Source organism: Plectropomus leopardus, chromosome 7 (genome assembly GCF_026936395.1).
Source record: "Plectropomus leopardus strain MGB_pleo_1.0 chromosome 7, ASM2693639v1, whole genome shotgun sequence".
NCBI classification, from domain to species: domain Eukaryota; kingdom Metazoa; phylum Chordata; class Actinopteri; order Perciformes; family Serranidae; genus Plectropomus; species Plectropomus leopardus.
Genome location: NC_142182.1, coordinates 18,982,803 through 19,006,271, shown reverse-complemented (window position 1 = coordinate 19,006,271; position 23,469 = coordinate 18,982,803). Strand labels below are relative to the sequence as shown.

General features: G+C 40.4%; 4 protein-coding genes and 1 pseudogene across 6 annotated transcripts in view; 4 read left to right on the top strand and 1 right to left on the bottom strand.

Annotated features, from left to right (window-relative positions):
- The first annotated feature begins 218 nt into the window (after positions 1 to 218).
- Positions 219 to 1,477, top strand: LOC121965368 (histone H1 pseudogene; annotated as a pseudogene).
- A 625-nt stretch (positions 1,478 to 2,102) lies between these two features.
- Positions 2,103 to 3,268, top strand: LOC121949821 (histone H2B 1/2-like). Its single transcript, XM_042495602.2, has one exon. The coding sequence runs from the start codon at positions 2,204 to 2,206 to the stop codon at positions 2,573 to 2,575; it is 372 nt and encodes a 123-aa protein (XP_042351536.1). The 5' UTR covers positions 2,103 to 2,203; the 3' UTR covers positions 2,576 to 3,268.
- Positions 3,269 to 4,479: 1,211 nt separating this feature from the next.
- Positions 4,480 to 5,059, bottom strand: LOC121949820 (histone H2A-like). The gene has a single exon (XM_042495601.2). It carries the CDS (start codon positions 4,918 to 4,920, stop codon positions 4,537 to 4,539), a length of 384 nt encoding a protein of 127 aa, XP_042351535.1. The 5' UTR covers positions 4,921 to 5,059; the 3' UTR covers positions 4,480 to 4,536.
- A 60-nt stretch (positions 5,060 to 5,119) lies between these two features.
- Positions 5,120 to 5,739, top strand: LOC121949819 (histone H3). The gene has a single exon (XM_042495600.2). The coding sequence runs from the start codon at positions 5,282 to 5,284 to the stop codon at positions 5,690 to 5,692; it is 411 nt and encodes a 136-aa protein (XP_042351534.1). The 5' UTR covers positions 5,120 to 5,281; the 3' UTR covers positions 5,693 to 5,739.
- A 2,869-nt stretch (positions 5,740 to 8,608) lies between these two features.
- The window catches only part of nup93 (nucleoporin 93), a 38,678-nt gene continuing 23,817 nt past the window's right edge, over positions 8,609 to 23,469 (top strand). The window contains exons 1-3 of one of the 3 annotated variants that reach the window (XM_042496072.2): positions 8,609 to 8,749; positions 10,595 to 10,781; positions 11,527 to 11,644. In XM_042496072.2, the coding sequence (XP_042352006.2) occupies positions 10,603 to 10,781; positions 11,527 to 11,644 (297 nt within the window). In that variant the 5' untranslated portion in view covers positions 8,609 to 8,749; positions 10,595 to 10,602. Of the gene's footprint in view, positions 8,784 to 10,594; positions 10,782 to 11,526; positions 11,645 to 21,425; positions 21,733 to 23,469 lie in introns of those variants that run through there. The other 2 variants (XM_088080123.1, XM_088080124.1) reach the window with 2 other exon arrangements.

Below are 23,469 nucleotides of genomic sequence, written 5' to 3'. Positions count from 1 at the left end.
AATGAGAGGGAAAAGCCGCTGAACAGTGCCGATGACGGCGGTGAATCGATGAGGTTTGGAGGCTCCACGGACAAAAAGCAGAGCGCATCAGAGCTCTACATGACTTGGATATGAAGAGACACAAGTCCGCTATCGGCTCCTTCACTGTCAGCCCGCAGCACCTCTCACACATGCAGTTTTTCGTCTTTTATAAGTGCAGAGAAAACACAAGTGCTCCAGCTTTGACACTGCACAGAGGAGTCACAGGCTGGGTTGAGTCTCCACGGTTCTCATGGTGTGTTTAAGACCAGCTTTGAGCTGTCAGTACTGTATCAGTCAACTCTGATTCTCATTTCCTAAAGACGAATAACAACTCAACAGAAAATGGCAGAAGCAGCACCAGCTCCAGCCGCGCCGGCCAAAGCAGCCAAGAAGAAGACCTCCGCACCGAAGAAGGCCAGTCCCAGCTGCCAGGAGCTTCTCCTTAAGGCTGTTGCCGCTTCCAATGAGCGAGGCGGCGTTTCTCTGGCTGCCCTCAAAAAAATGCTGGCTGGCGGAGGCTACGATATTGAGAAGAACAAGGCCCGCGTCAAGACTGCCATCAAGGCACTTGTGGCAAAGGGGGCCCTAGTTCAGACCAAGGGGAGCGGGGCTTCTGGCTCTTTCAAGATAAACAAGAAGGTCGCACCCCCTAAGGCTAAGAAGCCCGTTAAGAAAGCCGCTTCAAAAGCCAAGAAGCCCGCAGCAGTCAGAAAACCCAAAGTAGCGGTAGTCAAGAAGCCAGTAGTCGCAAAGAAATCTCCCAAGAAGGTCAAGGGCCCGGCAACGCCCAAGAAATCAACTAAGAGTCCCAAGAAGGCAGGTAAGGGCCCGAAAAAGGCTACCAAGAGCCCGAAGAAGGTCAAACAGCCTGCAGCCAAGAAAGCTCCCATCAAGAAGACCGTGAAGCCTAAAGCCAAAAAGACAGCACCTAAGAAGAAGTGAGCTGCCATCAGTCTGATGATCAGATATTTAAACAAAAGGCTCTTCTAAGAGCCACCCAAATCCTCCCAAAAGAGCTCATTCCTCTTATAGTCTTTATGAAAGAATATGGTGTGATTCCTAACTAAATGTGCAGTTAATTTAAGGAGCAACATTTTCAAACGGGTATCACAAGCAGTCATCTATGTAATGCTCCAAATGTACAGTATTATTTAATTTTTAATGGTCATTTTCCATAACTTGCTCATTGATATTTTTTATTGTTGATGTACATTATTACATCACACACAACCTACTTTTTACCAAATCTACTACTAGTTACATATATTGTAGCAGAAAGTATGTAGTTTTATATTTTACACAGCTTCCATATTTATATTTTTACACATATAAGGAGTAATTGTTTTTGTATTGTTAGTGCAATTATATTCTCATATTCTTTATTCTTGTATATACTTTGTATTTGCTGGTAACTGATGTTTCACATGTAGAGAATAAAGTTATTGCTACTTTCTAACTCCTGTCCCTAGTTTGGGTTTTAATAAAGGAAAAAAATATCAAGCTACATACATACAATTGCATGCACACAGTAACAGTTATAGTTTTTTTTTTTTTTTTTAAAGACACAAACATATCAAAGTTACATACACTTACAACACTCATCTATAGGACATCATAAAATAGTTGAAAAATGCCCACATCTCTGATTTTGCTTCAGCCAACCTTTAACACCAATTTGTCAGAAATCTTAAAATCTTGTGTTAATTTTTTATTTATTTTTTTTTTGGTTGGTGTTCTTGGTTTTGGAGCCTTTTATAGAAGAAGCTGACTGCCCCAAGGAGGTCTAGGATGTGAGATTTTACAATTTGTGCTGGTAGGCTACTTATTTCAGCTTCTGTAATTCTCTTTGCTTGACATCAGAGTGACTGAAACGAACCACAATTTCCCTCCCAAAGTATTCCTGATTCTGATATAGCAACTAAACCAATACTTTGTGATCTGTTTGTTATTTGTCCTTACGCTCTGTTCTTTTCAGTCATTAGATCACTTTTCAGTCTGTTTCCTACAGCAAATAAATCACTCACAGCAACAAGTCACTTGTTCAGCGCCTGCGCAGTCCTCTCAGGAGACAACCAATCGTGTGCGAGCAACAGCACAGTAATATTTGCATACAGTGAATACAAATAGATGCTTCTCTCATTGCGAGTCATGCCTTTTCGACAAAACTAGCAGAAGAAACACCATGCCTGACCCAGTGAAAGCGCCTAAGAAGGGCTCCAAGAAAGCCGTCACGAAGACTACCGGCAAGACCAATAGGAAGAGGAGAAAGGGCAGGAAGGAGAGCTACGCTATTTACGTGTACAAGGTGCTGAAGCAGGTGCACCCCGACACCGGTATTTCCTCCAAGGCGATGGGCATCATGAACTCCTTTGTGGGCGATATCTTCGAGCGTATCGCCGGTGAGGCCTCCCGTCTGGCTCACTACAACAAGCGCTCCACCATCACTTCCAGAGAGATCCAGACCGCCGTCCGCCTGCTGCTGCCCGGGGAGCTTGCTAAGCACGCCGTTTCTGAGGGTACCAAGGCCGTCACCAAGTACACTAGCTCCAAGTAAATCTGCTGACACATCAACAACACTAAGGCTCTTTTAAGAGCCGCCCATATTTTAACGAAAGACATTTCCTGTTTTAACAAAACTGAAAAATATGAAATGGTTACAAAATACTGAGTTTGTAATTGGTTTAAAATTTTGGTTCTGAAATGTATGTTATCATTTACACATTTATAGGTTGTATGCTGTTATTCATTGTTATTTTAATAAACAGAAGAATAAAAAGAAAAGGTAAGTCTTTCCAATAAAGTATGAAATGACTAAAATAGCATCATTCCCTCCTTACATCAAAGGCGTTTTAACATATATAATAACAAGTATATTACTTTTATCTATTACCTGCTTTAATGTTCTACATCATTTTGAAGTCTTTGATTTAGGTTTTTGGTGTTATGTTTGTTTTTGATTCCTTCTATAGTTAAGTCCAATACTACTTTTTCACAATTTTGCTTTGTATATTGTCAGACTTTGTAATATTCCTACACAAGCCCTAAAAGGACATCTTTCTATACATGCTATTTGCCCTTTTCTCATAACATTTGTTTTACCCAAGTTCACGACTTACTGTTATCACGAGATTATGACGCTCATTTTTTCGCGATAACTTATTTTTCTCGTTATCTCAGGAAAACCCAACTTTTGTAGTATTCTAACCTTTCAATCTTTTCAATAAAATTTAGGGGGAGCCATTATCATTCATGGTGTACATCATGCTGAATGAGAAAGTACACAGTCTTTTTTTGTCATTAGAGTAAATGGTAAAAATACTGCATAATGACCAGTGACAAAGTATTGCAGTGTCAGGAATGCTGTCAAACCCAGGAAGAGTAACTGCTGCTTCAGTAACAGCAACTAGGAATCCCAAGTATACTCCCAACTCCGATTAATTCAAAATCATGTTAACCCATTAATGCCTTAGACTATATTAAGTACTTTACTTAAGGAAAAGTACCACTAATGTTTTTTTCTGTTAGAGTTGGAAATTGTCCAGACATGTGGTATTACATAGTAAAATCAAAATTTCAATAATTTATAATGCCTCAATTGATGAGTTGAAAGACACACATGCACACAAAAATAAATAAAGAAAAAAGTTTTTCTAAAAGCGATGGTACCATAAGTGAAACAAGTCCTGGTAGTTTTTGAGAAAGTCATTTGTGTAACACACTATTTTTTTGTCACCAAGGGTTACACATTTTTTCACTTTGGCTGTAAATCTTGCTCAAAATAGGTTTTCCAATGATCACATAGTAAAAAAAAAAAAAAAAAATTTAAACATGCACTTAACCAGACAGAATGAAGAATACGTTTTCCAACAGGCTTTTAGGAGGAAATCATGGGTAGCTTTTGACCTGTGCACCTGTCAGACAGTTAAACACAAAATGAAACCCAAAGTCAGAGATTTGCCTATTGGTCATTAGTCTTGCAGGTGTACGAAACATATCTAGTTTGTAGCAGTACTGTTGGTTTCTCAGTTTCAACAGGAGGTACATGGGGAGAAGTGCTGTAAGATACTGCACATATGACAAATGTTCATAGAATTCAGATTCAATCTTGGTGGTAATTGATATGTTACCATAGGTTGACATTGAGAAGGCTGAGATTTTCATTGAACCCTCTGGGCTGTAACTTACAGTTTTAACATTTGATATGGAAGGCTATATATTGTGTGCAGTGACAAGATCAAACACCTTCTTTCACGCCATCGATAATTAGAAACATATATGAAACACTGAAGGTGATATCAGATTTAGTGTGTGGCTCTAAAAGGATTACTTAATAACTTTTCTGTTATTAACAAAGTCAATAACAAGTTATAGACCTACTATATTCAATTATATGGTCAATTTTCCCCATGAGTGCGGTAGATGCACATTAGAAACACTGCTCTTTATGAGATGAGGTGTGTGGCTCTTAAAAGAGCCTTTCAGGGGTTTTTATCAGCAGAGATGACGTATCTTGGTTTACTTCTTGGCGGGCTTCTCGGTCTTCTTGGGCAGCAGGACAGCCTGGATGTTGGGCAGCACGCCGCCCTGAGCGATGGTGACTCCTCCCAACAGCTTGTTGAGCTCCTCGTCGTTGCGGACAGCCAGCTGCAAGTGACGAGGGATGATACGGGTCTTCTTGTTGTCGCGGGCAGCGTTTCCGGCCAGCTCGAGGATCTCAGCGGTCAGGTACTCCAGCACAGCCGCCAAGTAGACGGGGGCGCCGGCGCCGACACGCTCCGCATAATTTCCTTTGCGCAGCAGCCTGTGAACTCGACCGACTGGGAACTGAAGCCCAGCACGGGAGGAGCGGGTCTTGGCCTTAGCTCTGGCCTTGCCAGTGGTTTTACCGCGACCACTCATTCTGTAATACTTCCTAAAGTTGATACTCAGAAAATATGTGCCTGTGGGGTCAGAAACCCTCCTCTATATACTCAGAGAGTGCGGGGCGGTTCCTATCAGAGCTGAACAGAGGCTCCAGCAGAGGGAGGGGCACTCTTGACTTTCGGCGGACTTTTTGAAAGGATTTGTGGCCAATAAGCAGCGGGGATTGGGGCGGGGGTCTCTCCTCTAGGCGGTCCTGAGCTCCAGAGGAGCCGCTCACCAATCAGGAGCCGGAGGTCTGAAGCAGCGTCACCATGTGACAGCCGGTCCCACAGTTTAAGAGCAGCGTGGCTGCTCCGCGAGCAGCATACTTCTCCTGTGAAAAGAGAATTAAGAAACCATGGCAAGAACCAAGCAGACCGCTCGCAAATCTACCGGAGGCAAGGCACCAAGGAAGCAGTTGGCTACCAAGGCTGCCCGAAAGAGCGCCCCGGCCACCGGCGGCGTGAAGAAGCCTCACCGTTATAGGCCTGGTACTGTGGCCCTGAGAGAGATCCGTCGTTATCAGAAATCCACCGAGCTGCTGATTCGCAAGCTGCCTTTCCAGCGCCTGGTCAGAGAGATCGCTCAGGATTTCAAGACCGACTTGCGCTTCCAGAGCTCCGCTGTCATGGCTCTCCAGGAGGCCAGCGAGGCTTACCTGGTCGGCCTGTTTGAGGACACCAATCTGTGCGCCATCCACGCCAAAAGAGTCACCATCATGCCCAAAGACATCCAGCTGGCCCGCCGCATCCGCGGAGAGAGAGCTTAAACTGTCTTCTGCTCCACAAACCGCAACGGCTCTTTTAAGAGCCACCTCACATCACTCAAGAGCTCAGTTCTCAATAATAACACGTTTACCGTTTTTAGCCTGTGGACCCTGGGCAGATTAGGTTGATGTCTTTCAAAAGCTAGGTAAAACTGTCCAGGGAAAAGAAACTGATTCTTACTACATATTTATTTTATTCACTTTTATGTACTCATTTAAGGTATTTTTTCAAGATGCAAAGCCAGTTTACTCATGGTTAGAAGGGTTAATATATAATATAATATAAAGGGTTCATATTTCTTTTATATTTGCTACACGTTAGGCATTCTGTGGACAGCAAAGTAAGAATTTCATTGTACAGGGAAACATGTTTCCATACTGTGCATATGACAATACACACTTTGAATCTTGAATCTAAAGATGTAATAATGAAATTAAGTTTTTTTTCTTTCATTAATTGCTTGTCTGCTTTTTATGGTTCTTGTCCTTAGTGATCAAAAAACAAGTGTCTATCCTCATGGCAAACACATAGCCTAACCTAACATAATCATCTAAACTGTCACCAAGATGTCATGTTGAGTTATTCTTTTACAAGTTTCTTTTTGACAGTTTGGAGGTTAAATACATTTTTAATACAGCTTTGCTTGACCATGTTACAGTCATCTGAATCACATAACTAACAGACTCAAGTGAAGACCAGTGGTGGGAAGTAGCCTGTTATTGTCCTTAATTTAAAATGAATGTAGGTACTTTTACTTAGTGATGGCGAGATGAAGTGTCATGAAGCATTGAAGCTTTTCATCCAGTTGGTTCACTCATGGGCCGAAGCTTCACGGTGCTTCATTTTCTCTACTGTGCCATCAAGTGGACAATAAATGTAAAACAGACAGTGATTATAATGACACCATGGCTTTGGTGCGTGAAGCTATAAAATGAATTGTGCTTAAATGATAATGCCAATAAACCAATAATATACTCATTAATAAGCTCGAATAGATTGCAAACAAACGCACAATAATGTCTGAAGTCAACAAAATGTGCGGGGATAGTGGAGGTCCGTTGCGTTTCGTTGCCCCTTATATTTCGAATCGCACGCCAAACGCGCGAACCATTTCCTGAATCAGTCACGTGGTACAGCCGGCTCCCGACGCTTCAAACATCACCACATACGTCATCGATACGAGCCTCGATCCTCGCTTCACAGAAATGTTCGTGAATTACTCGACACGGAAGGACACATCACCACTTTTACTTAAACTGAGTATTTCCATTTCCTGCTACTGCATACTTCTACTTTTTACACAAAAGCTTGGGTCTATCATACCTATTGTATCCATGCACCAAAGTCATCCCAAATGTGTGTCCATATCTTAAACTGGTTAAAATATTCTTCTACTTTATTCTCCACTGCAATTTTGACCGTTTCTTTTGAATGCTGACAAAAGTGACCGCCAGCCGTTTTTGTTTTCATCTCAGTGACATCTTGATACTCATCCTAATTTCAAAGGCAATGACACATTTCAACTCTTTTATTACCCCAATTTATTTCTGTTCTACCTGCCACTTTCTTTCACACTTTCTTTGATGGATCATGCGAGCATATATATATATATATATATATATATATATATATATATATATATATATATATATATATATATATATATATATATATATATATATATATATATATATATATATATATATATATATATATATATATATATCAAATGAGTGTCATAACTGTCGAGACATGTGCTTTTACATTGATAATGAACATTTCAGGTCATAGATTTGTGTCATACACAAGACTGTAAGCACTGCTGTTTTCAGCTCAGCAGCAGTGCAGGTTCAGCACCCTGGACAGAGAAAGCAGCTCTGCAGGTGTGTCGTATCAGCATGTCGGACAGCAACAGCCACACAAGGCTTATGAAAGGACAGGTATCTCTACCTGTACAGACCTATCTGAGCTCAGACACAGTTGCTGCCAATCCAAAAAGCATCGTGCTATTACTATTATCACTTATTATATCAATTATTTCATTTCATGTCGAGTTCAGTATATGTTTGTTAACAATTTATGCAAATTGACCCCACTCTTAATAAAATGCTTTAAATAAATGATAACAATTGTGTGTTTCATACTGTACATGATCCCTTTTAAATACATAAAAAAAAATACTACACTGAATAGAACTTTTCACTCCCAATTGCCTTATGATCAAGTCTTATGGCAGACATAGTGTCCCTGAATAATGCTGTTGTTCAGCAGGTGGCGCTCATGCACCAAAGATGTAATTATCAACAGGCCTGCCTGTGATTGCTATTACCTCCTCAGACAGGATTTCAGTAACTGTGTATCCTGTAACCCTGAGTTTGATTCAAACCGAGCCTCCAACCATGGATAGAAAAGAGCAAAAGCCCTAAGCTATCCTACAAGGTTCAAGGTCTATTTAACCGTAGACTGAGTTGCTATTGATATTCTGACCTGGATCACCATCTCAAACAACCAACTCCAACGCCTCCAAACCATTCAAAACAAAGCACTCAAACTGGCCAACAGACTCCCTTTATTCATCAACAACCAGTACATCCACAATATAACAGGCATTAAGACCATCAAACTAAGATACCAAAAAATATCACAAAAATATCTGAAGACCACCTCCAACAATGCCGCTCTCCAGAAAACTATACAGGAAACAGACCCTATGTGTGTGTGTGTGTGTGTGTGTGTGTGTGTGTGTGTGTGTGTGTGTGTGTGTGTGTGTAGATATATATATATATATATGAGAGAGAAAAATAACAATAATAATAAAGATTTTTCGTCTTCTCATTATTATTATGATTATTATTAGGAACGAACAGTGGAGGGCAGCAATACGCCATTGCAGCCTTGCAGCCTCTGGTCTGTCCAATCCAGAGAAGAAGAAGAACATCCGGCACAGAGCGGGTATCATCCAATCAGCATCGAGTCCAGAAGTGCCGGGGCGAATAATACACATGAGCACAATTTAATAAGAGTTAACAACTGTAAACACCTTCGTCCGAGAAAACCAGGCAAGACCACCCTAACGTCCCTGCCACACGACAGGTATGAGGTTTATCTGCCTGCTAAAATCAAATATTATGATTTTTAGTTGACCTAACTGCGAGCACGCGAGATAACTAGCCGTTAGCCATTTAGCCTCACAGCTAACCCTAGAGCGCCATTCATTTTGACTAAAGCTAACTAGTGTAGCTAACTATTACAAGCTAGGCCGGGAAAGGAAATTGTCTAAACGTTAAATTGTCACTGTTATAACTAATTTGCCGGTTCTCGACGATTGAAGTTACCTTATAGGCTGCCTGTCGCTGTTATCATAACTAAGGCGAGTACCTAAACTGGCTTACTTTTGCTGAGCAGTTAGCATTGTGCTAACGCTAACCATTGCACTCCATGCGCGCGCTGCAGGTGTCATCGTGTTTATGTCAGCTGTCAAAAAAGCTCTGGTACCTGTACGTCCTCCAAACCCTTGGCTACCTATAGTTTATTCAGTTTTTTTTTGGCACGTGCTCCGTACCTAATACTTTGACGGTGAAGTATATTCCTACAGTGGTCAAGTCATAAACTAAATATGTTAAACATGCAGTCCGTACATATGCGTGCATTTGTATATGTGTTAATTCAGTGGGACATACATGCACGTATGCACGTATATGTATGCGTATTTGTGTGTATATGTGTGGTTGTTTGTGTGTGTGTGTGTGTGTGTGTGTGTGTGTGTGTCTACGTCTGCTTTTATGTATGTGTAAATATTAGTGTGTGTGTGTGTTAGAGATAGATTTTATGAATTAACTGATGATTAGCTGAGAAGGGATAGGAAATAATAAATTAATACTTTCTTCTACTCCTTTTCAAACATGTAAGATTGAATTTCTTGTTGCATACTAGATATTCATTGAGTTCGTGTATAGGTTATCATCTATTTATGTTATGTGTGTATATATATGTGTACATATATATATATATATATATATATATATATATATATATATATATATATATATATATATATATATATATATATATATATAGCCATTCAGCGACTAACATGGATCAATGTTCTGTGGGATTAAAAAATCCTATGTGAATCTGTTTTGTTTCTGATGGGTGCATGCACATTTTATACGAATGTAGTCTCAATTTATACACAGTGACACACATTTTGTTGTTTACTCTTTTCATCAGCGTGTTTAATTTGAAATGTAGCTGTTCATTCAAACTGGGAAATCAGTTGAAGGAGACCCTCTTTTTCTGTGATGCCAAGCATGAACAAATATTAAAAACAATTAGTAAGCAAAAAATAGAAATAAAATCATACAAAACAACAAACGGTAATTAGGATGTCTAATAGCTAAAAATACAGCATAATAAACATGTCATGGTGTAGATGTATAATTAAAAACATCTACACAGAATTGAAACTATCTGAAATAAGGCATTTAATCAGCCATAGTAGTGGAAGAGGGTCCAAGGTTAAGTTCCTTTGCAGATTATTGCATATATAATGTGCACTGTAGGAGATTACATTTTTCCTAGTTCAGCTCTGATTAACCCATTTAGAATCCAATTATATTCGAAACACAAAAAAATATTGCTATGATGGATTTCTACTCTCTTCTGCTCTCATAAATCATCAGCAAAAAAAACATTGGTATGCCCTTGTGTTATTTTTCCTCTCCATTCCAATGGACAAGGAATCTTTACTCAAAAATCTCATAATAGTAAAAATGACAATAAATGGTCTAATGGACTTTTTAAAAGAAAATTATTTCATTTTCATGAATAACTAACAGACCCATTTTGTACTGCTGTATATTTTACTCTCAATGTATTTACTAAATCACTCGCTCTCTTCCTAGAGAGAGGTATGGATGCAGAGGGTTTCGGGGAGCTGCTGCAACAGGCAGAGCAGCTAGCTGCGGAGACAGAAGCGGTGTCAGAGCTGCCGCATGTTGAGAGGAACCTCCAGGAAATCCAGCAGGCAGGGGAGAGGCTTCGATCCCGCACCCTGACTCGCACCTCGCAAGATGCTGCCGACGTGAAAGCGTAAGGAATATGTCCCATGCACACAGGGTCATGCTGCACACTCAGAAAACCTCTGTTGTTCTTGTATGGTGTTCACAAAACCTATATAGATCATAGTACAAATCCATCTATTTCTCTACAATGAACTTGTCATCTGACAGCACTACTCACTAGCTGCTTTGGTGTGCCCTTTTCATTCTGTAATAAAACATGGTCATGTGTTTAAAATTTTAAAATGTTATTTTATCAGGGGGTGACATTCAATACTATTTGATATGATGCTTTCCTGGTTAAATAACCTTCTTCTGGCCCTGGAAATGTAATTATTTGTGACACCTCTTTATAGCTGTCCTGGCTTCTGTGCGGAACATTTAAAGATCACACCTTTTTGACATTTAACAGACAATATTTGGCCATGGATAATATTGTACTTCGTACAATTGTCAAACTGTTGACTTAATTATGCAGTTTTCACTGATGGTCCCCTGTGACAGACAGTACGGGCTTCTTGTTTTAATCAGTATTTAAGATAAAGTTTTATTTAGTTGTGTTTAACAGTTTCAGTCTTTTATTAATACCATATATTTATTTTACATGAAGACTGTTATTTGTCTGGAACTGGCATGGTCTTTTATGGGTGGTACTGCAATAGCTGAAGGGCCTCTTGTTTCCCTCTAGTGGTTGTTGACCTAAACTACAATTTATTGTTAGTGTGGTCCTTCCATTTCAGTCATTAATTCTCTCCACCACTCTGTCTTTTTCCCAGGTCAATCCTTCTTGGTTCCAGAGGTTTAGATATCTTCCACATTTCTCAGAGGTTGGAAAGTCTAAGTGCAGCTACCACTTTTGAGCCCCTGGAGCCGGTCAAAGACACAGACATACAGGTATGAATTACCTAATTCTGCATTTCCATCAAAAGCTTTCGGTAAAGTACCATTGGAACCAAAAGTAAGACGTACAGATACTTAGACCCTAGATCTGTGAAGCGTCTCTACTGCAGACAATACTCTTAAATGTGGGCGCCGTTGTTGTAACTCGCTGGTCTGTCCAGCAGCACTCGCTGAATTTCCTCATCACCAGTGATACAAAGTAAAATCTGCGCCCCGTTTATCATCCACAGAACGGGGCTGCAGGCTGGAGAGAGAGTATCTCTCAATGGGATATTTATAAATTGCAGGTTTGTGCATTGACTCTCTGTCAGGCAAGAGCAGGGATTTAGTGCTGCCAAAGCACACAGCAACGATGCTCCGCCAAGTTTTTTTCTCTACGCTAAGATCAGAATATATGCAGTTCACGTAATCTGGTCTAAATGAACATACATTTTTTAAACGCTTGGAGATCCACTGATTACTTAAAGTATATGTCATACTGAAATTTAAGGTGAGTTGATGGATTCACATTGTCAACTCATGCATTGAATAACATTAAACATAAACATTCCACCTAAAAAGTTGTCAGTCGGCCCAGTGAAGTAAATTTTTTTTTTTTTTTTATCAATCTACAGCTGCTGTCAGAGGCTGCAAACATCCTTTCATTTTATTGTTATAGATTACTGATGTATGAAAAAAAGATTACTGATTCTCTGCTGACCAGTGCATGGATTACAAGGTTTCTTGCTCTACCTTTTAGTACCAGATCTGTCTTGTAGGTACCCCAGCAGTAGGGTGACAGAAAATGGGGACAGTACTAAATGTACCATCCACGACTTTTCACAGTGAAAACACAAAAACAATGCCTACCGAACTGAGCTGAACCAAATTGACCAGCTGGTGAAGATGCACCATAATAGGCCACGAGTCAAACTTACCAGTGAGTGCTTTTGTGGAATGCAAACAACAACAAAAAAGCGGTCTTATATATATGTTTCTTCAGATATCATAACAATAGACAGTGAAGGGGCTCTTCTAAAAAGCATCTTTGGCTGAGCATACATACCTCAAACATTGGCTTGCAGAGATTGCATTCACCAGATAACCAGGAAAAAAATGTGTTTTGGGGCCAAGGAATGGAAGTAACATTAATTAGCTACAGATGATATAATCAGCCCGCTAAGTGTTTTTAGTTCAGGTCTGAAAAATGTCTGTAAGTTTGGAATTTTTCACAAAGGGCTGACAGGAGTATGCAGATGTGTGTACACACAGGCAACTTAGTGGGTTAATGTTTCCATGGAGAAATAGGCTTGCAGCTTAACCAACAGGCTTTGTTTTAGTGGACTGTAGAGAAAGATTATTGTAGTTGTGGTAGATGTACTTATGAGCCTTTTCTTTTTTACACTTGCTGCCTGGAAGTTAGTATATGAGGACATGTAACAGGAGTAAGTGTTACACAGAATTCAAGGAGTCAACACTGAACTCTGCATGTACAGTCGTCCAGAATGAAAAAAAGCTTTTTTTCACCTGTAGTGCAAATGTAATACATATACAATACATGACACAGATAATACAATGATTCTATTAAATATATCACTTCTAAAGGCTACACTATGATTGTATTGATCCAGTATTCGCATTGTCATACAGAAACAGCTAAACTGTTTTGTAATAAACTCTTGTCGGATTCAAGTACATACGAAGTAGGCTAGGGCAGTAATTTTTTTTTTATACTTTTATACCTCCCTGGAATTACACCGGGGTATACAGTATTTGGTGGTACAAGTTTGCAGTACAACCTCCGCAATTGTGGAAATATTGTACTTATAACAGTAGGCAGCTCTTCAGCAGTGCTGCAACAACAAATCCTTCCAATGTGAACGCACACTGCTCACACATGCATTGTGGTGTGAGCGTAACCTCCAGGGCACATGATGCACACTGCATGTAAAATATCCTGAATGCACCCTCTCCAGTATGAAGTTAATAAAAGATGAGGGTCCATATTTTTGACGGCCTTTAAAATCAAACAAAATGGATTTCTAAATACCCTGGTATACCATAATACTGTGATACTGCCCATGCCTAATATGGCATTTGTACTTTGTCATGTTTAGTCAGGCATAAACTCAAAAAGGTTTACAGTAGTTGGCTGGTAGGCTGTAAAGCAGGGAGTGGAAGCTTTACATAAGCATTAACAGCAGCTCAACTGCTCTGACTCCATTATAGTTCAAGCAGAAAGGATGAGAAAACACTAATGGTGATAAATTACCTAAAGTGATGTCACTTGAGGCTGGGGCTGATGCAGGGATGTCAGATAAGGTTAACTTTGCTTTGACAGACCGACACCCATTAACAGGCAACTAAACATTAAAGGGTACTTTGCCAATTTTCAACCATCTTTGTATCAAAACAATGTGGGTAGTATGTGAAGATGCCACCACCGCCACAGACTCAAAAGAGTACAGAACTGATCAAGATACACACCCACCCCTCTCTCTCAAAGCTGGTCCGAAATCTGATCAAAGGGTAAAGTAGGAAGTGCTGATCAAATATAAATGAAGAATAAATTACTGCACTGCCTATTTCTCACCTAAAATGTTATCAGAAATGTATTTGAATGCCCCATTTTCCAGTAATGGTAAAAGTTTGTGGACAAGAAGTGGGCGCCACACTGCTTCCTGCACAGTGAAAATTGAGGCTGATTAGAAACAGAGATCAAACAGTAAAACTAATCAGCACTGATCAAATATAAACCAAGATTCTGTTTCTGTCCTGCATACTTTTCGCTTCAAGTGTTTTCAGAACATGTTTAGCTTTACATTTAACCATAATACGAGATCCAGCTGGTCACTGAACCCATACCAACTGTGCCACATTGTGTCACCCACCATCGGGAGCGGAAGTCTGATCAGAAGCGTAGTATTCTGGTAGTTGTTTGCCAATTACAGGCTTTGTTTCTGTCTGTGATTTTCGGGAGAGTAACAGGCAAGTGGCTGAGATGTGCAAGGTTGTGGTAGTCCCCTTCCAGAGGTGGCATCATGGTGCCGCAGGTATAACAGAGGCAGCAGCAATAGGCCTCTCTTAAGCTGTTAGTGGTGTGTGTGTGTGTGTGTGTGTGTGTGTGTGTGTGTGTGTGTGTGTGTGTGTGTGCGTGTGCGTGCGTGCGTGCGTGCGTGCGTGCGTGCGTGCGTGCGCGCGCGCGCGCGCATGAGGCTGGCCTAAAGACTACAAGATTGAAAATGAAACAAATCTGGGGCTGTGGAGACCTTTGAGGCTCGTTCCTTGTCCCTGCTTGAGGCTTTATTAGTGACTACTAGCTTAACTCATCTGGATCTCCAGCAGAACTGTTAGTGGTCGAGTTGCAGTGTGGGCGAAATAGGCGCCGGGTTTTGACATGGAAGAAGAATGACAAAGTCTCTGGTTCTTCTGCAATCATTTTGATGTTCTGTTTTAAAAACTCAGTTTTGAATCTGATAAAGTTATAGTAGTGCAGTGCTAACTCAGTATTGTACTCTTTTAACAGATGGTTACTAAAATGGTTTTTAGCATTTATTCATTCGTGGTGTTTGTTTTATTAACAGTTGATAATGCATAGTCTTTGTTTTGTATTGATTCAACAAGGATCTGTATCTTGTGTTTACCTTTATCTTCCGCTTTAAACCAGGGATGCACTGATTGTGAAACTCTGTGCTTATACCAATGTTTAAAATAACAATTTAGCAGATAGCTGATACTAATACAGATGTTCTCAGCCTATTCTCCCAGTTGCTGTGTCCCTGAGCTCTCTCTCTCTCAGTCTCTCTCTCTCTCTCTCTCTCTCTCTCTCTCTCTCTCTCTCTCTCTCTCTCTCTGTCTGTCAATTTCAATTCAAGTTGCTGTGTCCCTGAGCTCTGTCTCTGTCTCTGTCTCTCTTGCTCTCTTCATTTCTCCTTCTTTTAACCAGCTAAATTGTTGTTTGTTTATGTTGTTTAACTGCTCTGTTTATATCTGTTCATTCATCTCTCTCTATGCCTTCCTGTTCTCTCTGACCTCCTAAGCCATAGATTTAATACCATTTTTCTTTCTCTCTCTCTCTCTATATATATATATTTTTTTTTTTCTTCCTCTGTTGCTATCTGCCTTTCATTCTTTCACATTTACTCATCTTTCATTCCTCTTGGTCAGCCGGATGTATTCTAGCCTGGGTGGGTTTGACTGACTGACTGGAAGAGCACTTAGCTTCTGGCACCGTGGGCGCGCGCGCACACACACACACACACACACACACACACACACACACACACTCCCTCTATGCTCATGCTGCTTTTCCCTTATTGATTTATAAGAGGACTGTACATTACAAAGTTTCATTTCAGAAGAAATGTGCAATATGTCATTCAGTAGAATAATTCCTCTGCTGCTTTACAGATAAAACCACAGCTCCATTTGAGCAACCAAATTCCAGGAAGGTGGTGAGAATAAAAAGCAAGTCAGTTAAGATAGTAGCATTGTTTTGACATTCATCTTAAGTCCCTTTATATTCACTTCGTCATGTATGTTGTGATGTTGCACTTTGTAATGAGCTGAATTGTATTGAAAGGTGTTTCTATCATTTTATCTACCTCCTCTACATATATGGCTGAACCAGGGTCCCCACAGACCCTTAAAAAGTCTTAAAAGGCATTGAATTCATTAATCTGAAAATAATGCCTTAAATGTTAAAATATCTTAAATCGATCTTTTGGCGTCTTAAAAATGCTACAACATGGGGAGTAGGATGTTATGAATCTTTTTTTCTGATGTTGCACCGTAAAATTTCAAAATAATTGGTAACATTTATTATTATTATTATTATTATTATTATTATTATTATTATTATTATTATTATTATTATTATTATTATTATTATTGGTTTTTTTAATACATATACAAAATTTGCCAAAATCCCCTTGAACTAACATAACCAAAAAGGTCATATTTTACGTTATGAATATTTGGGCAAAATTGTTCCCAACCCTAAGTAATTAAGATCGGTTCATGTATTATTTTTTCTTCAATTTTGGTTATTGTAAAATTATTCTTAAATTTAATTCTGAGTGGCATTAAAAATTCTCTAAAAGTTTTAAATCTAACCTGCCTTAATCTGTAGGAACTCTGAGATGAACGTAAATATTCAAAAACACTGCTACGTCCTCAAAGAGGACAGAGTTGAATGGACATCTTTATAGACCTGTGATCTCATTTATTTAGAATTTAAAAAAATTTTAAAAAGTATTTGGGTTTCTACTCTCCTGGTCACTGTCTGACTAGCTGGCCAACAAGGAGGCGAGTATTCATCTAATAAGCTGGCTGCTGGCCCTTTGGGAGCTCTCTTTTAATTAAGATCATGAGATGATATACAAACAGTTGACTCTAATTGCAAATTGTGACTAATTGTGACTCTAGTCTCACGGGGTGCGTTTGGCTCGATGACAAGGAGCCAAAAAATTAATCAGACTCAGGAGGCCCATTCAGCAAGAAATAACAAAACGGGGAAAGCTTGTGGTGAATTCTGTTGTTCTGAGAAAACGGAGCCAACTTCTGATAAACACCGAGCCACACTGCGGCCCACTTTTTTCCCCTCCTACAGATCTCCATTTAACATCCCGCTGGGACAGTCACTTTACATCACCAAGTACACTGATGGGAAAAGAGGTTAATTGGAGCTGCGATATTACAAGACAGCAACACAACACAGGATTGACATACCGCTTGTAGGACAAAAGGCAACAGCATCAGTTTCAGTAAAAACCTTAAGTATCCCCCTTTTACACAGAGATCGCGCCACAGAGATCGCGCCACAGAGCTGCTACGAAGTCCCTTCTTTATGCCTCCTTTGTGCTTTTATACAGAACCAAACAACAATGTGATCAAACACTTCATCCCGGCATCCCGCAATCAAATGAGGCGTGATGGCCGTGACATGTAACACAACAGCATCAGCCTCTAGTGTGCTACAAAATATATGCCTGTGCAGCAGTTTCTGAACAACAACAAAGGCATTACATGTCAAAAACAATCATTTACCTTCTTTGTTATATGCAGGGTAAGGAGCTCCAGGACCTCTTTATTGTTGTTAATGGACCTTTACAACCACTGTTCTTCTTCTTTAAATTAGCCGCAAATTGCTAAAAGGTGCCTTTTAAATCTCCCGCGGTGTGGTTGCTCACATAATACGTAATCAAAACATCATACCTCCGCACCCATAGTCACGTCTCTCTAGCTGTACGTTTTACAAAGACCTCGTTTTGGAGCTGTTACTACCTTTGTTCAACTCTGTCTTCCTTTTCCACAATCGTACGTCATATGCAGAACAGCGAGTCGGCAAAACGGCATCATATTCCCGCCTTAAACAGGCGAGTGTGAAAGCGGCTAGTGTTGCAGTAGTTTAACACACATATTGTTACACATTCCAAGATTCATCACACTGTCAAGATGTTGGTCTAGTAGTTGTATATGTATGAAAAGAAATTCACACACTGTATCAAAATCCAGCTAGTTTTATGTGATGGAGTGTTTTCCATCCGTAATTGTAAAAACAACCATTATGATTCGGTCTGTAAGACAAAACTAAATGAGAGCATCATTGGGAAGAGGAATACGGCACAATAATCTTTTTTTTTTATCTCTGATTATTTTGTTCACAAAATCATTGGAAGCCAATATCATAATTTAAAGTATAATTTGATTAATTCTCTCATTAGTTAATGTGTGCCCACCTTTTACTGATCTACGAGTTGAATTATCTGTAGAGGCCTCTTCATTTCCAAAACAAATAGACAAATAGAATGATTTAAACTGATGAGAAGCTGAATAAAGCAGTTTGAGCTTAAAATTTCATGTATATCTGACGCACTACACATGCTAATGTGAAGTCACTTTTATTCTACGATTACTTAAGATCGAGACCTTGGCCGTATGGCTGCATAGCTGTTTGGACTGTTCTGGGCCACTGTAGAAACATGTCAGTGCAACATGTCAATCTCCATAAATTAGGACCTGCTCCCCACGTAGATATAAACAGCTTATTTCTAAGGTAAGGAGAGCAAAACAATTCTTATTTTTAGATGATTATACGCTAGAGAGAAAACTTAGTTATTATATCATATTCCATTTCTGCCAATATATCCCATTCAATCTAACACACTGGTCCTTTAACATTAGTCTATCTATTACAGATATGGTTTTCGCAATTTTTTAAAAATTGGTATCATTTCATTTTATTATTTTTTCAAATAATTCTCTGCATTGTACAATTCAGCAACGATGTGTATGCAGTCTTTACCTTTTTTCTTTCACCTGGTTCTGCTTCCCCTCTTCTCTCGCTCCTCCTCTGTTCACCCTCTCCTCCTCTGTCCTGGTTCGGGGAAGTTGCTGCAATTCCCTGAGCAACATGTGTGGCTCTGTCTCGCCAGATTAAATGGAGACTTTAGTTTCTAGGTTTATAAGAGGTATGTTGACACGCTCCAGCATTGATGAACTAGAATAATGCAAAGTGCAAATGCATGTGTGTCAATGTGTGTGTGTGTGTGTGTGTGTGTGTGTGTGTGTGTGTGTGTGTGTGTGTGTGTGTGTGTGTGTGTGTGTGTGTGTGTGTGTGTGTGTGTGTGTGTGTGTGTGTGTGTGCGTGTGTGTGCGAGCGTGTTTCGCGTGATTGAGCTGATGCATCCCTCTGCAGATCCTGTCTGGAACAACACATGCTGAGGGAATTGATGTGTGAGTGATGTGTCTGTATGTATGGCTGAACACAAATGAGAGGGGATCTTCCTATATACTTACTATAGAAGGCACTGATGACTATGTAGGGCTTCAGACTAGACTAGACTAGATTTTTTTTTTTTTTTTTTTTTTTATGGTTTCATCCTGTTTCTCTCCGTGTATGGTCAAAACGTGGATACATTTATGTCTAACCCCATTAAGATTTTCCTGCTTAAATGTAGAAGAGGTGGTACTAAAACAAAAATTCTCAGTAATATAGGTTATCATTTTGTACCCCAAATACTGTGACAAAATAGTATATTTTATTGTTCCCACTCCTATGGAAATGATCTAGCTTTGTTTGACATCCTCTACAGTTGTAATTTGATAGATTTGATTGATTCGGGTAATGCTTTGATGTTTATCTGCAGTATATATGCATGCATTGATGTATGCGTGAACAGGGATTTAGACTGAAACACACTACACCAGGAATCTGAAAATGCAAATAAAAGCATGTTTCTTAACCAGTCCCCTTAGTTTTGGACTCCCAACCCTCATGCTACTGACAGATCTACATACACATGTGCAGACCCCAAGCTGTCACCATACAGTCAACGTTTTTACAATGAGATCCTTATTCTATTCTCTGCTACTTCAGCGTTTGTGTTGTATGTGTTGCGTGTTGGTAATCGTCATGGATGAATAGCTTTGGGTTAGTATTCGGCAATTCTGGGTTTTTGTTTTCTATGTCTTGAAATAATGTACACAATGGAAAACAAAGGAGGATGACGAATAGAAATATAGAGAGGATGAAACCAAGAGAAAAGAGCAGCTAAAGAGGACAGTAATCAAATGAAAAAATCGACAGAAAAATGAAACTGTAGAAGCGGAAGGCGGAGAGCAGTGCTGGTTGAAAAATGGCGACTGACTGCAATTTTTTTCTGTCTCTGTGTCCTCGTCTCACTTTTCACTGTTCCATCTTTCTCTGCCAGGGTGCTCTCTCTTTCTCTCTCCTTTTCCGCACCTCACTCTCTTTCAGCTGGTGCCTCTGCTTACTCTCCTTTTCTCTTTCACTTTACCTTCTCTCCTCTCTAGTTTTTCCTCCTTTCCTCCCTCTCCCATTTACATCCTTTTCGCACCCTCCCTTTCTCTTCTCCTGCCCTCCCCAACCTCTTACACACACACACACACACACACACACGCACATATCCTTCAGCAGTGATGGCATGCGTTCAGCGGATGCAGTTGGCTAAGCCCAGAGCATCTGCTGAGATAGACGAACACTACTGACATAGCTTCACAGGATGTGCGTGTGTCGTGCACAGGCTCCTTGTGCTGTGTTTGCACGCCTGTATCTGTGTCAGTGGCAATCGATCGCTGGCATATACAGTCTCTCCGTGTGCTTATGAATGAACGTGTGTGTCTGGTGTAGATTTGGCTGCACGTGGGCGCATGCATTCTCATGCTGTCTGTGCTGGCTTGCACATATGAATGCATGGCATGTGCCTGTGTGTGAATGACCGTGTGCCATTAACACAAGTGGAAGTGTGTGTGGATTAACATGCTTGCTTTGTGTGCAATAGTAGGCCTGCATATAGGAATGCCCCCACCCCCCACCCCCACTCCCCTTCCCACATGTGCCTCCCAAACCCTTCATTAACTAAACATGACCCTTAAGAGCATGATTAGCCTCATTTCAAGACAGGATGTCGGAAGCCATCAACCGAGGGGGAAAAAATCCATTACTATAATTGCATTGAGCTGAGGGAGGGAGGAGAGAGGGGAGGGAAGAAAGGGAGGATGCATAGATGGATAAAAAAGGAAGAAAATGAGTGGGACTGAGGGAGGGAGGAGGCAGAGGGCCATGAGAGATGCTGGGATGGAGTGAAGGAGAGATAGAGAGAGAGGATGAGGGCTGAGGGGTGTCAGCTGATGGTAGGAACTGATATTCTATATGAATCCATAGTTCCTTCTCGTGGATCCCCCCTGTGTCTGAGCGCTCAGTTGGTACGGCCCTCCGACAATAAAACCACCTCTAGTGAGTCTTGATGTGGCACTTTCACTCGATACTCTGGCTCACGCGCAAGAGTCAGTGGCCTGCTTTCGTAACGGGGAAAGGCTGCAAGCAAACTGCCATGCCGGCTCGACAGGGCACAGGGAACACGCCCCAGCATGGCGGCCACTGCTGCCGCGCTGGCACAGCAACGCAGAGGGATGAAGAGGCAGAAGGAAGAAGCAGGTCTCCAGGGCTGTCAAAGCACAGATACCTGGGCACAGACAAAGAAACGAAAAACTATTTTTTTTTTTACTCTTTCTTGTCTCATCCAGTCTTCTCATCTGTCAGTCTGTCTGCCAGGCAGGCAGATAGACGCTCAGCATGAGTGAGTATTGCCTATACACATGGATATGCACAACACCCACACACTTACTCAGACAGGCATGTGCTTTGTCTGTTACACTTTTTAGTCACCTGTCTGTCTCTGCCCATTTCTTTCCTGGTTATGCTACATTGTTCGTGGCTGTATAGCACCCACGTACATGATGATAAATGCATAAAATTATTGTTAATGATTGGAGGATAACATCACTGTTTCAATATATATTCACACACATATGTGTATATATGTCTTATTACTTTGCATATATATTTTTTGTATCACACAGCAAGTGAAGGGTGTGGTTTCACACACACACACACAGACACACACACACACACAGACAGACACACACACACACACACACACACACACACACACTCGGGCAATGGTCGGCTCATTGTGTCATGGCAAATAAGGACAGAAAGCCTCCCACTCATACTTTCGTGATGACTGGCACAGAGAGCAAGGCTCCCTGTCTTCATTTCCCCTTTAACTGCTCTTTGCCTGTGTCCTTATGTAGCCTTTAGATTCCTCGACACCATCTTTCTCTACACCGTATTTCACAGTGTGCAATAAGCCAGACCAAAAGGGTGAAAAAATCTGACTTGCTGATTTCCTTGAACATACTGTAAGATTGCATTCAGGCGAAGACAGTGTGACTATAACCACAAGCTAATAGAATGAGGGCCTGTGTGTGCCGGCACATGCGTACATGTTAACATGTGTGTTCAAACACACACACACACACGCACACGCACTAAAAACTTCTATTTCAAAGGATCGATTTTATTTCATTTTCTAAAATATGGTCATGTTTGCCCGCTGGCTTATAATAAGGTGAATTTTTAGAGACACAGTTAGGTGTCCACTGATCTTTGTACTTTCTGCGCATCAAAGGAGAAATTATAGACAAAGGGTGAATTTCCATCAGTTGTATTTTTAAGTAACGGCAGACCAACCTTCAGTTTTACCTTTTTTACCCAGTTCAGCTTTTAATGACGCACATCTACCATTTTTAATTACCAGCAATTGAGTATTTCCTGATTCATCTCTAATCATTAAATCCTCTTTGTGGCTGTGTTCCTGTAAAAGCTTCTGGGCTGTCTGGCCAGCAGGCTGTGGGTGTTCACTGTGGGTTGCAGATCTCTGAGGATACACAATACAGGGGTGGGGCAACTGAAAACATACATCTTTAGATACACCTATTGCCCAGCATTGAAATGATCGTTGAAAGTGATAAGCATGCCTTTGTCTTCTGCTAAAATGCCTGCTGTTTCTTTCTAGCGACTCTTTAATATGACGCATTTTTGCTTTCTTATGTTTATTTTTGCCATTTGGGAACAAATACAAAGGAGGAATAGAAGCGTCTGCAGTGTTTAGTCAGAGGGAAATGCTGGGTACAGAGTGTCTCAGACTAAATAACATGTCAAGTCTTTCAGCTGTTTAGTGCAAATCGAAAGTGCACAGCAGTTGTGACGTTGGCAACAATGATGTGTCTTTTCTCAGAAAATATAGTAAATCTGAACACGATTAAGGGAGAACTAATAGCCCAAGTTTATAACATTAAACAACATTTTAAAAAAAGACAATTTTAGATCCTTTTTTTTACATAATATGTCACAGCAGTGACGCATTTTTGTTCAAGGTAATATCATCCAAACACTAAAATTTTAGGCAAAAAGATTATTTCTTGTAAAAGTGACGAGCATTTGCATCTCAGACAAATGGGAATTTTGGCCA

Bases quoted from the DNA above. Each gene is read 5' to 3' on its own strand.
- LOC121949821 (XM_042495602.2), top strand. From the start codon at position 2,204: ATGCCTGACCCAGTGAAAGCGCCTAAGAAGGGCTCCAAGAAAGCCGTC.
- LOC121949819 (XM_042495600.2), top strand. From the start codon at position 5,282: ATGGCAAGAACCAAGCAGACCGCTCGCAAATCTACCGGAGGCAAGGCA.
- LOC121949820 (XM_042495601.2), bottom strand. From the start codon at position 4,920: ATGAGTGGTCGCGGTAAAACCACTGGCAAGGCCAGAGCTAAGGCCAAG.